Source organism: Girardinichthys multiradiatus, chromosome 8 (genome assembly GCF_021462225.1).
Source record: "Girardinichthys multiradiatus isolate DD_20200921_A chromosome 8, DD_fGirMul_XY1, whole genome shotgun sequence".
In the NCBI taxonomy this organism is placed as follows: Eukaryota; Metazoa; Chordata; class Actinopteri; order Cyprinodontiformes; family Goodeidae; genus Girardinichthys; species Girardinichthys multiradiatus.
In genome coordinates this window covers 42,869,114-42,882,931 of record NC_061801.1, presented here as the reverse complement: position 1 = coordinate 42,882,931, position 13,818 = coordinate 42,869,114, and the positions used below count along the sequence as shown (strand labels likewise).

Below are 13,818 nucleotides of genomic sequence, written 5' to 3'. Positions count from 1 at the left end.
GTTCATGGCCATAGGTGAGGGTAGGAACGTAGACCGACCGGTAAATTGAGAGCTTCGCTTTTCGGCTCAGCTCTCTCTTTACCACAACGGACCGGCACAGCGCCACCATTACTGTGGCAGCTGCACCGATCCGTCTGTCGATTTCCCGCTCCATTCTTCCCTCACTCGTGTTGTACTATTGTATAAATGTATTATCAGACAGTTAACCAAAATGGGATGATGCGAGCACGGGCCTTCAGACGGCAAATCACTGCTATACAAAATAAGCACAAAACAGAAGGAGGAGGTGGATAGGAGGATGGAGGCGGCTGCCATCAGAAGGTCACTTGTTATTTTTATTAAGGTGGTCTATGCCCTTGTAACATAGCAGATGATTATGGTATAATTCCTTATAAATAGAGAGTCCAGTTTTCCTGTGGAGGCATTTCATTTGACATCCTTTGGCTTTCAGCTGATGTAGACAAGGTGAGAACCAGGGAGCAGAATGGATGAAGGAGAACGTCCGGGTTTTTAGCTGAGCGAGTGAATCCAACAGCAACTGCAGACTAGAGTTATAATAGGAAACCTGTTCATCTGGAGTGGCTGAGAGGCTGGTGCTAGGAAGAGTGTCAATACCTGACATAAGGGATATAAGGCTCCATTCACACTACAGGTCTTAATGCTCAATTAAGATTTTTTTTGCGTGGTTGTTCAAACTACTAATTAAATTCGACTGCCATCAGACTTCAGTCTGAATGGTTTGTGATGGTTTACAAATAATCATGGTCTGGGTGCCAGTCAGGTCTCTCTCCTGACGTATAAGGTCATTATGAAATAATGTTTTAACCTTGAAACACATAAACCTCACAATGAATGTAAATATACACACACCGGCCACTTTATTAGGTACACCTGTCCAACTGCTCGTTAACACAAATTTCTAATCAGCCAATCAAAGGGCAGCAACTCAATGCATGTAGGCATGTAGACATGGTCAAGACGATCTGCTGCAGTTCAAACCGAGCATCAGAATGGGGAAGAAAGGTGATTTAAGTGACTTTGAACGTAGCATGGTTGTTGGTGCCAGACGGGCTGGTCTGAGTATTTCAGAAACTGCTGATCTACTGGGATTTTCACGCACTACCATCTCTAGGGTTTACAGAGAATGGTCCGAAAAAGAGAAAATATCCAGTGAGCGGCGGTTCTGTGGGCACAATAGGGTTGATGCCAGAGGTCAGAGGAGAATAGCCAGACTGGTTGGAGCTAATAGAAAGGCAACAGTAACTCAAATAAGCACTCGTTACAACCAAGGAATGCAGAAGAGCATCTCTGAACGTACAACATGTCGAACCTTGATGCGGATGGGCTACAGCAGCAGAAGACCACACCGGGTGCCACTCCTGTCAGCTAAGAACAGGAAACTGAGGCTACAATTCACACAGGCTCACCAAAATTGGACAAAGAAGATTGGAAAAACGTTGCCTGGTCTAATGAGTCTCGATTTCTGCTGCGACATTCAGATGGTATGGTCAGAATTTGGCATCAACATCATGAAAGCATGGATCCATCCTGCCTTGTATCAACGGTTCAGGCTGGTGGTGGTGTTGTAATGGTGTGGGGGATATTTTCTTGACATACTTTGGGCCCCTTAGTATCAATTGAGCATCGTGTCAACGCCACAGCCTACCTGAGTATTGTTGCTGACCATGTCCATCCCTTTATGACCACAGTGGACCCATCTTCTGATGGTTACGTCCAGCAGGATAACGCGCCATGTCATAAAGCACAAATCATCTCAGACTGGTTTCTTGAACATGACAATTAGTTCACTGGACTCAAATGACCTCCACAGTCATCAGATCTCAATTCAATAGAGCACCTTTGGGATGTGGTGGAACGGGAGATTCGCATCATGGATGCAGCCGACAAATCTGCAGCATCTGTGTGATGCTATCATGTCAATATGGACCAAACTCTCTGAGGAATGTTTCCAGTACCTTGTTGAATCTATGCCACCAAGGATTAAGGAAGTTCTGAAGGCAAAAGGGGGCCCAACCCGGTACCAACAAGGTGTACCTAATAAAGTGGCTGGTGAGTGTATGACAGTGCTCAACACCCTAAACATTAATGAAACAAATCCCAACAATCAGTGTGTTTTACAAGGCTCAAATGTATTGAAACGCAAAGATAAATAATGATCATAAAAGGATCATCAGTTCTGTAACTTAAATAGTCCATGTTTTATCCGTCGTTGGTCCAATCCAATAAATAATTGGGGCGTGACAGTGAGTTTCAGTGTGCACAATGTTCAATGGAAAATACTCCGGCTGTCACAGGTTCACGACCCCAAAGGGCCCACATGTGAAGATGCAGATACTAGATGTCACACAACAACTCAGTTTATGGGAGTAATGATGGACGCCGGCGTCTCTGTGTTATTAAGTTGTTGATTAATTGGAGCTGACAATATTGTGACCACATCATGACAAGATAATAGAGAGGTCAAGAACACAGAGAGCGCCACTATTAACATCGGCCTTTATTGGAGCAGTGATGCTGCTGCTGTAGAGACGTCTGAGTGGATGCTAGTCAGAACCAGGACGATGATGTACAAGTCGGATGAAATGCGACACAACTGTTCTGACTCTGAATACTTTGAAATCTATCGGATACATATCCGATTCAGAACCACATATGAAATTGGCACAAATCCAATTTTTTGACTGCCATGAAAAAGTCAGATTTCGGTCCTGTTTTCCTGCAGCATGAACATAGCCTTTGATTAATGTTTCCGATATTATGAAATGAATTCTGATGTATCAATTTAGTTATAGATAGTGTCAAATTAATATTGAATGAGATTAGCATATGGTCAGAGAGCGGGAGGTCATTGGCTGAACAATTTTAAAAAGTAAGACCAAGAAGTCTTGAGAAGCAGGCTGATTTATAAAGTCTATATGGAGGTTCATGTCACCCAGCAAAATATTGTTGAGGAGATCGTATGGCCTGATGACAGCTCCATATTTACATCCTCTAGCTGTTTGTAGCCCGTTTAAAGCTAATACAGTTATCTCGTATGGCTCCTCTGCCAAAGGACAAGAAGCTGCAGCAGAGTATAAAGCCAGAAGGGCTGTGCTTCATACAATGACTGAACAAGAGAAGTATAGAGAAACATTTTTGTTAGGACAGTTTTAACATCATAAAAGTATGAAACAAGTCATGAATAAATGTATTGCACAGTCCAATGTCCTTCATAAGTAGTCTTAAGCAGGAAGGCTGTGGATGTTGCCTTCTTTGTTAAACAGTCTGCGAGTTGGTCTTTTCCTTGAGACCACAACACCTGATGGACTTTCTTAGTTTGAATCAATTCTTTGATCGAGCTGATTTCCAAGCGAAGCCTTTTCTTGACAATAAACGTTTGGCCCTTTTCCACTGGCTCGATTTGGTCCGACTCAGCTCCACTCGATTTGCTTTGCGAGCGTTTCCATTACTGTTATTTCAATACCGGTACCTACTTTTTTGGTGCCTCCTTCTTAGCAGGGCTAAGCGAGAGTCGGTACTGTACATGACGTGAACAAACAGCTGTTCACTGATTGGCCCTGGCCGTGGCCAGCCGTAAGAGTCGACCAGCATTAAAAAAAAAACAGCCGGCGGCGCAGAAGAGGTGAATGGATGGACTCTACATGCCTGGTTCCCACGTGAAGCATGGAGGAGGAGGTGTGATGGTGTGGGGGTGCTTTGCTGGTGATACTGTTGGGGATTTATTCAAAATTGAAGGCATACTGTCATGATTTAGGGTTGTTTGGTTTTTGGTTTCGGGTTTTTTCCTTATGTTTTTCACTGTTGAAGTTTTGAATCATGTTTCTGTTTATTTTCCTGGTCATGCTTTTTGTTTTGTCGTCTTGTTCATGTTTTGTCAAGTTTGGTTTTCAGATCTGGTTATGCTTTTGCTTCATGTTTTTCTAGTTTGTGTTCAAGAGTCTCTGTTTTGCTCCAGTCACGTTTTGTTCTGTTAATTAAGTTTATTCGGTTCACCTGCTTCAAGTTATTCTGTCTCCTTGCTCCACCTGGTTTTCACGCCATATATTCACACCTGTTCTGTTAGTTGTGGCAGAAACATTTCTCATGCTCATGTCTTGTTCACAAACCAAGTCTTGTCTTTTTGATCATGCCATGCCTGTCTTACCTGCCCGTTTGTTTTGTTTCTGCCTCCTGCTGAGTGTGAGTTTTCGTAATTAAATCTTTTTCACTTAGCATCACGCTGCCTGCTCGTCTGCATTCTGAGGTCCAATTCCAAGTAAACCGTGACAGAACCGTGACAGAATGTTTCCGCCAAACATGGACCTCGCGGACAGTAGGCAGGAGAGCGCCAGGGATCGCTGGGTTAAGCAGCGGATGAAGGAGGCGATGAGACTTCTGCCGACGGATTTGGAGGTTCTGCCGTCTCCTCTGCTGCTGGAACAGATGGAGCGTGAGGTGGCCCAGCGCCAGAGAGTTCGGGAGGGCAGTTCTGTCCCTCCGCCTCAGCTCCGACGTTCCCCACCTGCTTCCGTACCGGCAACAAAGCCGTCATCTTCCTCCCGCTGCAAGAATCACCGTCATACAGGGATTCCCAGCCGGTTGCCTGGCGAGGAGGTGGTTTCCCTGTCAGCGGACGTGAGGGCTGCAGCAAATAAGCCCGCATCTTCGTCTGCCACAGCACTGTCTGCCAGGCTCGCTACACCTCCGCCCATGCCGTCTGCGCTCGCTCCAGACCGGAGTTCTGGGGCAACACCTGCCAAGCTGGAGCAGCGCTTGAGGTTCACTGCAAGCCAAATCAAGATCCTCAGGACGACAGGTCTTCTGTATTCCTCTCCTGAGCTGATGGAGAGGATAAAGCAGATCGAGATGGAGTATGAAGCGACAGTAAGGCTGTTTTACTGCCATGCTCCATTATCCACATCAAGTCTCCAGGAAGCTGCTGCAGAGCAGCCCATGTCAGGTCCACAGCCTGACACACCACAGCCTCAGCCTGACCCTAAGTCAGCCTCAACCCCCTCCACACGGCGCAGAAGACGTCGTAAGAGGGACGCCCCGGCTCAAGTCATCGGGGGCCCCGGCGACGCCTCTGCTCACGCCACTGAGGGTCCGGCCGATGCCTCAGCCCCTGCTCACGCCACTGAGGGTCCCACCGACGCCTCAGCTCCTGCTCACGTCACGGAGGGTCCGGTCGACGCCTCAGCTCCTGCTCACGCCACTGAGGGTCCCGCTGACGCCTCAGCTCCTGCTCACGTCACGGAGGGTCCGGTCGACGCCTCAGCTCCTGCTCACGTCACGGAGGGTCCGGTCGACGCCTCAGCTCCTGTTCCTAGTCTGCAGGAGTTTAAGGAATGTTTTGTCCTCGTTCTGGCTTTTGAACCCAGAGCTGAGGGTTCGCCAGGATCTGCTTCAGCCTCTGAGGGTTCGCCAGGCTCTGCTTCAGCCTCTGAGGGTTCGCCAGGCTCCACGCATCTGGAGTTCCACAGTGTCTGGGAAGTCCTCTACTCTGCTCAGTCGGCCTCCACGTCTTTGGTGCAGGCCTGGTCGCCCGCCTGAACTCTATGCCTGCTCGGGACGACCTCTTGGTCGCCCGTCTGAACTGTTTTTGTTTGTGGCCCTCCTACCGAGACCCGCACCGCCCGCCCTGGTTGGGTTGTTTTCTTTTTGTTTGGACTGTTGTGGGCGTCTGGTATCTGCCCTTAAGGGGGGGGGGTTCTGACATGATGTAGGGTTGTTTGGTTTTTGGTTTCGGGTTTTTTCCTTGTTTTTCACTGTTGAAGTTTTGAATCATGTTTCTGTTTATTTTCCTGGTCATGCTTTTTGTTTTGTCGTCTTGTTCATGTTTTGTCAAGTTTGGTTTTCGGATCTGGTTATGCTTTTGCTTCATGTTTTCCTAGTTTGTGTTCAAGAGTCTCTGTTTTGCTCCAGTCACGTTTTGTTCTGTTAATTAAGTTTATTCAGTTCACCTGCTTCAAGTTAATCTGTCTCCTTGCTCCACCTGGTTTTCACGCCATATATTCACACCTGTTCTGTTTAGTCTTCGCGGAAACATCTTTCACTCTCATGCTCAAGTCTTGTTTGATGCTCAAGTCTTGTTTTTTGATCATGCCATGCCTGTCTTACCTGCTCGTTTGTTTTGTTCCTGCCTCCTGTAGTGAGTGAGTTTTCGTTATTAAATCTTTTTCACTTACCATAACGCTGCCTGCTCGTCTGCATTGTGGGGTCCAATATCAAGAGTTTAGTTCATCTGTGGACCAGTGGGTGGTTCAGTGCGGTTCTAGAGCTTTGGATCTAGCATAGAAAACAGATTCTTCAGATGATCAAACACCTGAATTAGGAGACTTCTGCCTGTTTAATGAAAACACTCTGCAGGACTAACTATACTTAGTATAGTTAGCAGGTTCAGATTGTGACCACTGTTTAGTATACATCCCCATGGTACCTGATGTAAAACTTAATAGAGAATAGATTAAACCAGGATCACAGGAATAGCCCCTGAACAAACCCTTTTCCAGATTTGGTGAACAAGTCTGCAGGTGATATGAGATCTGCTAGAAAAACAGAAGATCCAAACCTTTAAACCTTTTTATTTAATATGTTAACATTCCTGAAGACAATCAGAAGATCTTGAAATACTTGTTCTTTGTGCAGCGAAGAAAGTCCAGAGGCTTTAGATGTGATGATTTTCTTTATACATGTTAGGACCTGATCAGACCTGGCACTGATAACCATCCTGGGTGATCTGATACCAGCTGGCTGAAGATATATCCAGGTGTGAATGATCTCAGTCCACCTTCAGTGGAAGTCTGAGTCTTTTATCTGCTTTAGTTTACCGGTCAGAAGGTAGACCAGTTCTGGGTTTGGGGATGTCCTCAAGGTACTCCAATGGGTCTTGCAGGACTTCCCTCAGCAGTTATTACCTGGCTATTTCCAACATGTTTTGTATCAGCTCTTTCAGTCAGATGTTAGCATTTGATCAGATCAGCTAGGATGGATCAGTGTGCATCTGAACTGGCCTTGTATCATTAGGTAACTGGAGCTGTTCTGGAGTTGGTCTGTTCTGTCCCAGTGCCTTATCTCTGCCCTGGGCAGCAGAACCAGCAGCACAGCAAACAGGACGGGGTTGGGCAACAGTTGCCATAGCGATGGAAGCGTGGCTCAGCCAGACCACCGTGCAGCCAGCCATCATCTGATACTTCTTTTCCCAGCCAAGGCTTGCCGTCTCTGACCGCTGGTGCCTCGTCCATGCGAGCAGAGGTCCAGGGGGATGAGGAACAAGAGATATAGGTCTGCTGGGCCTTCACTGCCAGGAAGGAGGCCAAGTCTAGGTCCAAACTTGCCGCTCCTCCTCTGGGTCGTGGTGTGTTCTGTCGACACTGGGGACACGGGATCCACACCTAAGGAGGAAGAGGTAGAGAGTTATTGCGTTCAGCATTATAGCATCGTTGCATGCCACTCTGTTCTGTGAGGAAGAGGAGAGACTAGGAGAGATTAGATTCACTCTGAATGATCAGACTACTGTCATGTGACTGCTGATGTCACATCCTGTGAAAAAGCGGAGCATCTCTATGTGATTCTCATTAAGACCTCTCCTGTGATGCAGTACTTCTGTCTTATTATTGTTATCCAAAAGATGCCGCCATTAAAAGACTAGACTGTAGTTGTTTGGAAAAACACATGAGATCAGCCTGCCTGTGACCTTAGACCCCATCAGATTTCCAACAGAAGTCATGAGGCTAGGGAAGGGTTCAGCATGTCGTACAGTGATGATAAAATCCCAGGGATCTATGTCATGATTGTCTTCATCAATGCTAGCTCAGTTCAAACACTCCCAAAAAAAAACAAAAAAACAACAGAACCAATACTGGACCTGTTTAGTCCTTCCATCTCCAGAACGTATTCTTAGATGTTAGGTGTAGGGTACACATAAGCTGTGCTGCTCACATATTACATCAACACCCTCTAGTGAATATGAATCTAAAAAGAATCGGCTGTCCAAGTCGGCTGACTCAGAGACAAGACAAGCTAGGAACATTACAAGTTCCTTTCGAGGAATAGGAGTGGATCCTGTACTTGTTCTTTTTTTTTTTGCAGCACTAGAGGCCTTCATTTTTCAATTTTTCTGACAGTAGGCTGACAGGAAATAGGGAGAGAAAGAGGGAGAAGACATTCTGCAAAGTTCTCCAGGCCTGGGACTTGAACCCAGGACGACCACTTCGAGGACTGTTTCCTCTATACAGGTCCTTCTCAAAATATTAGCATATTGTGATAAAGTTCATTATTTTCCATAATGTCATGATGAATATTTAACATTCATATATTTTAGATTCATTGCACACTAACTGAAATATTTCAGGTCTTTTATTGTCTTAATACGGATGATTTTGGCATACAGCTCATGAAAACCCAAAATTCCTATCTCACAAAATTAGCATATTTCATCCGACCAATAAAAGAAAAGTGTTTTTAATACAAAAAACGTCAACCTTCAAATAATCATGTACAGTTATGCACTCAATACTTGGTCAGGAATCCTTTTGCAGAAATGACTGCTTCAATGCGGCGTGGCATGGAGGCAATCAGCCTGTGGCACTGCTGAGGTCTTATGGAGGCCCAGGATGCTTCGATAGCGGCCTTTAGCTCATCCAGAGTGTTGGGTCTTGAGTCTCTCAACGTTCTCTTCACAATATCCCACAGATTCTCTATGGGGTTCAGGTCAGGAGAGTTGGCAGGCCAATTGAGCACAGTGATACCATGGTCAGTAAACCATTTACCAGTGGTTTTGGCACTGTGAGCAGGTGCCAGGTCGTGCTGAAAAATGAAATCTTCATCTCCATAAAGCTTTTCAGCAGATGGAAGCATGAAGTGCTCCAAAATCTCCTGATAGCTAGCTGCATTGACCCTGCCCTTGATAAAACACAGTGGACCAACACCAGCAGCTGACACGGCACCACAGACCATCACTGACTGTGGGTACTTGACACTGGACTTCTGGCATTTTGGCATTTCCTTCTCCCCAGTCTTCCTCCAGACTCTGGCACCTTGATTTCTGAATGACATGCAGAATTTGCTTTCATCCGAAAAAAGTACTTTGGACCACTGAGCAACAGTCCAGTGCTGCTTCTCTGTAGCCCAGGTCAGGCGCTTCTGCCGCTGTTTCTGGTTCAAAAGTGGCTTGACCTGGGGAATGCGGCACCTGTAGCCCATTTCCTGCACACGCCTGTGCACGGTGGCTCTGGATGTTTCTACTCCAGACTCAGTCCACTGCTTCCGCAGGTCCCCCAAGGTCTGGAATCGGCCCTTCTCCACAATCTTCCTCAGGGTCCGGTCACCTCTTCTCGTTGTGCAGCGTTTTCTGCCACACTTTTTCCTTCCCACAGACTTCCCACTGAGGTGCCTTGATACAGCACTCTGGGAACAGCCTATTCATTCAGAAATGTCTTTCTGTGTCTTACCCTCTTGCTTGAGGGTGTCAATAGTGGCCTTCTGGACAGCAGTCAGGTCGGCAGTCTTACCCATGATTGGGGTTTTGAGTGATGAACCAGGCTGGGAGTTTTAAAGGCCTCAGGAATCTTTTGCAGGTGTTTAGAGTTAACTCGTTGATTCAGATGATTAGGTTCATAGCTCGTTTAGAGACCCTTTTAATGATATGCTAATTTTGTGAGATAGGAATTTTGGGTTTTCATGAGCTGTATGCCAAAATCATCCGTATTAAGACAATAAAAGACCTGAAATATTTCAGTTAGTGTGCAATGAATCTAAAATATATGAATGTTAAATTTTCATCATAACATTATGGAAAATAATGAACTTTATCACAATATGCTAATATTTTGAGAAGGACCTGTATATGTTGTCGCACGCTTAACCCCTACACCACCAGCGCCACGCCCAAACCTGTACTTCTAAAAAAAAAAATGGCAGTAGTGGAAAGTTTATAAACTTTCAGAGGACAGCAGGGCTGCCTGCAGTCCATCCTGTTGTCCTGTCAGAGGTCCTTGACTTAAAACATCACAGATGAAAATATGCAAGTGAATAACCAATTCTTCCACCCTCTATTTACAAATTAAATATAAGAACCAGAAAGATTCATGGCTCTCCCCACCTGCTCGTTAATCACTGTGTCCAATCTCTTCAGACAGTCCTGGCAGAAGGCGTGGCCACAGTGGAGTCGCCGTGGCAACCTTGTCAGTAGGTCATAGCTGCCAAAACACACAATACACACCAGGTCCTGTGTCCTCCCTGACATTGTTGTCTCCGTGACAACAGAGGAGCAGGGATGAGGGTGGGGCTGACAGGTGTCAGCCTCCTCTTCTTCATCTTCCTTTCTTCTGTCATGAAGCATCTTTCCTGTTCGGACAACAAAAAGTGTTTAGGATTTAATTTCAGATTCCTGGAACAGACTTGGATCATACTGGGGTTAAATCTTGTAACCTAGTGCTGACATATGGCATTGAGTGTAAAGACATAACAATATTTTCTCATAACCCTGTCCTGTCTGACCATTTCTTAATAACCTTTGAGTTTAATTTAACCGAGTACTCCACACCTGAAAGAAAATGTCATTATAGTAGATCATTATCAGACGATGCTGTAACAACCTTTAAAGAATCTGTTCCACTTTTAATTTCCTCAATATCACAGAAAAGCACAGTGGAGGGCAATAATTCTGTTTCTGCCCCTTCACAAATTGATTCTTTTGTTCATAGTGTTTCTTCATCATTGCGTGATGCATTAGACAATGCAGCCCCCTTGAAAAAGAAGGTATTTATTCATAGGAGGCTAGCTCTCTGGTTTAATTCAGAGCTGCGTACTTTAAAGCACAATGTTAGAAAATTGGATAGAAAATGGCGCTCTACACACCTAGAGGATTCCTACTTAATCTGGAAAAATAGCCTACTGTTGTATAAAAAGACACTTCACCAAGCTAGAACAGCTTATTTCTCATCATTAATAGAAGAGAACAAGAATAATCCTAGGTTTCTCTTTAGCACAGTTGCTAAACTTACACAGAGTCATAGCTCTGTTGAGCCATCCATTCCCTTAGCTCTCAGTAGTCATGACTTTATGGGATTCTTCTTAAATAAAATTGATTCTATTAAAAATAAAATCTTTGACATACTCCTGAAGATGATTACTTCATCCTCAGCAAGGGAGACAACATTGGAAATAACTGTAGAACCTGATCTGTGTTTGGACTGTTTTATCCTGTGAAGCTTCCTGAGTTATCAGAAATATTAGCTTCATCTAAACCTTCAACTTGTATGTTAGACCCAATCCCAACCAAATTATTTAAGGAAGTGTTCCCTCTGATTACCAGCCCCATTTTAGATATGATTAATCTATCTTTAGTAAATGGATATGTACCACAGGTCTAGGCTGTTTTAAATGTTATTTATCTAACAGATAAATGATAAATCATCTTTAATCTCCAGGGTTACTTGTGGAGTACCACAGGGTTCAGTACTTGGCCCAATTCTCTTTACTATATATATGCTTCCAATAGGTCAAATTATCAGGCAGCATAGAATGAATTTTCACTGTTACGCTGATGATACTCAGCTTTACTTATCCATAAATCCTGATGAGCCCAACCAGTTAGATAGACTACAAGCAGGTCTTGAAGATATAAAAACTTGGATGACGATAAATGTTTTACTTCTAAATTCAGACAAGACAGAGGTTGTCATCTTTGGACCAGAGTCTTTAAAAAAGAAACTCTTTAGTCAATCACTTAACCTGGATGGCATTAAATTGACCTCTGATAATAAAGTAAAAAACCTTGGTGTTATTTTTGACCAGGACATGTCCTTTAAATCCCATATTAAACAGGTTTCTAGGATTTCCTTCTTTCATCTCCAGAACATTGCCAAAATTAGAAATATCCTGTCCAGGAGTGACGCTGAAAAACTAGTCCATGCATTTGTTACTTCAAGGCTGGACTATTGTAATTCTTTACTATCAAGATGTCCACAAAATGCAGTTAAAAGCCTTCAGCTGATTCAAAATGCTATGAGTTGTAAATTGGCGCTATATAAATAAACTGAATTATATAGATATATAACTAATATATATATTCATTGTTTCCAATTGGATGACATTTTCTTCAATGCTGAATTCTAATTGGTTGAAGAGAAACTCACTTGAATTTGTTGTTTTCTTTCACATCTTGTTTTCCAGCTCTTCTTCCTCAGTCTGTTCTGTTTTAAATGTCTTCTTTATCTCTTCAGTTCTTCATCATTTGTTCTTCATTCAGTCCCTCCACATTTATCTGTTTTATCTGAGCAGCTTTTTGTCGTTTTTCTTCCTTTTATCTCCTTTGTTGCTTCTCTGTCAGCCTTTTATTCTTTCTTGTCTTTTCTCATAGACCTTTTCTTTTTTCTTTTCGTCTCCTGTCTTATCTCTGCTGTCTCCTTGTCTTCTGTTCTGTTGTTTTTTGTCCTCTCAGAGATGGATAAAGAGAAAGAGAGAGAGAGAGTTGCCTTTATCAATAATTCAGCCTCGTTCGACACACACACAAATTAGTTGAAACCTGACTCTGAAATATAGAAGATAATAAATATTTAGAAATAACTGCTTCAGTCAAACCAAAAATAACTGATCAATAAGTTATTAATAAGCTCAAATGAGGTTTAGATAAATAAAGAGACAACAAACTATGAACCTGAAAATTATTTGCTAATATCTGATAAACTAACAAACAGGGGCAGCTTCATGATCAATAACTGCACACGGAACCTAATCAGCCAATAGAACGTGGAATTGGGCTCAAGTTTCTGGAGGTGTTATCCTATCAGGTGTCAGCGCTAACCTCTCTGTTTGCTGACTGACGGACAAGCAGCTAAAGCAGCAGAGACCCTTTTTACAAAGTAACTATCCTCATGGAGAATATTAATCAGGATCATGCTGATCACTGATTCTGGATCTGCTGGACTCACTTTAAGACCGAACCCATCAGTATGATCACAAATAGAGGTGCAAGAGGACAACATCACTGCTGCTCATGCATAATTCTTGTTTTTAGTAGAGATCCTGTTACTTTTCCCAGTCAGAACATTCATGAGTTTGGATCTCTCTCTGGTGCAGAACCATCTCTGCAGATCTACATGCAACCATTACTGTACATTCTGGTCAGTTCAGTGGAAAAGTATTTACCGCCTTATATTTTTGTTTTTTTATTCCACATTAATTTCAGATCATCAAACAAATGCTAATATCATAACCTGAGTAAATACAAAAAGACATTTTTAGATGATGATATAATTCATTCAGGGCAAAAAGCTGAAAACCATCCTGGCCCTATGTGAAAAAGTAATTACACCCCCTTATTAATTCAGTAACTGTGAGTAACCACTTTTTGGTTCAGTTTCTCTAGCTACACCTTAGTCTGATTACTGTCTGACTTGTAGAATCACTTAAACAGAACCTGTCTGACAACATGAAGTAGGCTACAAGATCTCATACAGTAACACATCACGACATCGGTCTAAAGAAATTCATGAACAGATGAGACACAGAGTCACTAAAGTCTATCAGTCTAGGAAGGATTGCAAAGCCATTTCTTTGACTTTGGCACTCCAGAGAACCACAGTGGGAACCATTATCCACACAGAGAAAACAGGGAACAGTGGAGAAGCTGACTGGCCTATCAACATTACATCCAGAGAGCATTAAGGACTTATCCAGGGGGTCACAGAAGATCTCCAAACAACATCTAACACTCTGCTGGCCTCACTGCCACATTTGAGGTCAAAGTTCAGGATTCAATAAAAAAAAGGATTAGAGACTTGGCAAATATGGCCTGCATAATATTTTTTTTTA

The 13,818-nt window shown here is 43.6% G+C and overlaps 1 protein-coding gene across 1 annotated transcript; it reads right to left on the bottom strand.

Moving 5' to 3' along the window:
* Positions 1-6,615: 6,615 nt before the first annotated feature.
* On the bottom strand, positions 6,616-13,270 carry rnf224 (ring finger protein 224). The gene is made up of 3 exons (XM_047373383.1): positions 12,141-13,270; positions 10,103-10,347; positions 6,616-7,394 (listed from the first exon to the last, which is right to left on the bottom strand). Exons 2-3 carry the CDS (start codon positions 10,340-10,342, stop codon positions 7,071-7,073), a joined length of 564 nt encoding a protein of 187 aa, XP_047229339.1. The 5' UTR covers positions 10,343-10,347; positions 12,141-13,270; the 3' UTR covers positions 6,616-7,070.
* Between the last annotated feature and the right edge of the window lie 548 nt (positions 13,271-13,818).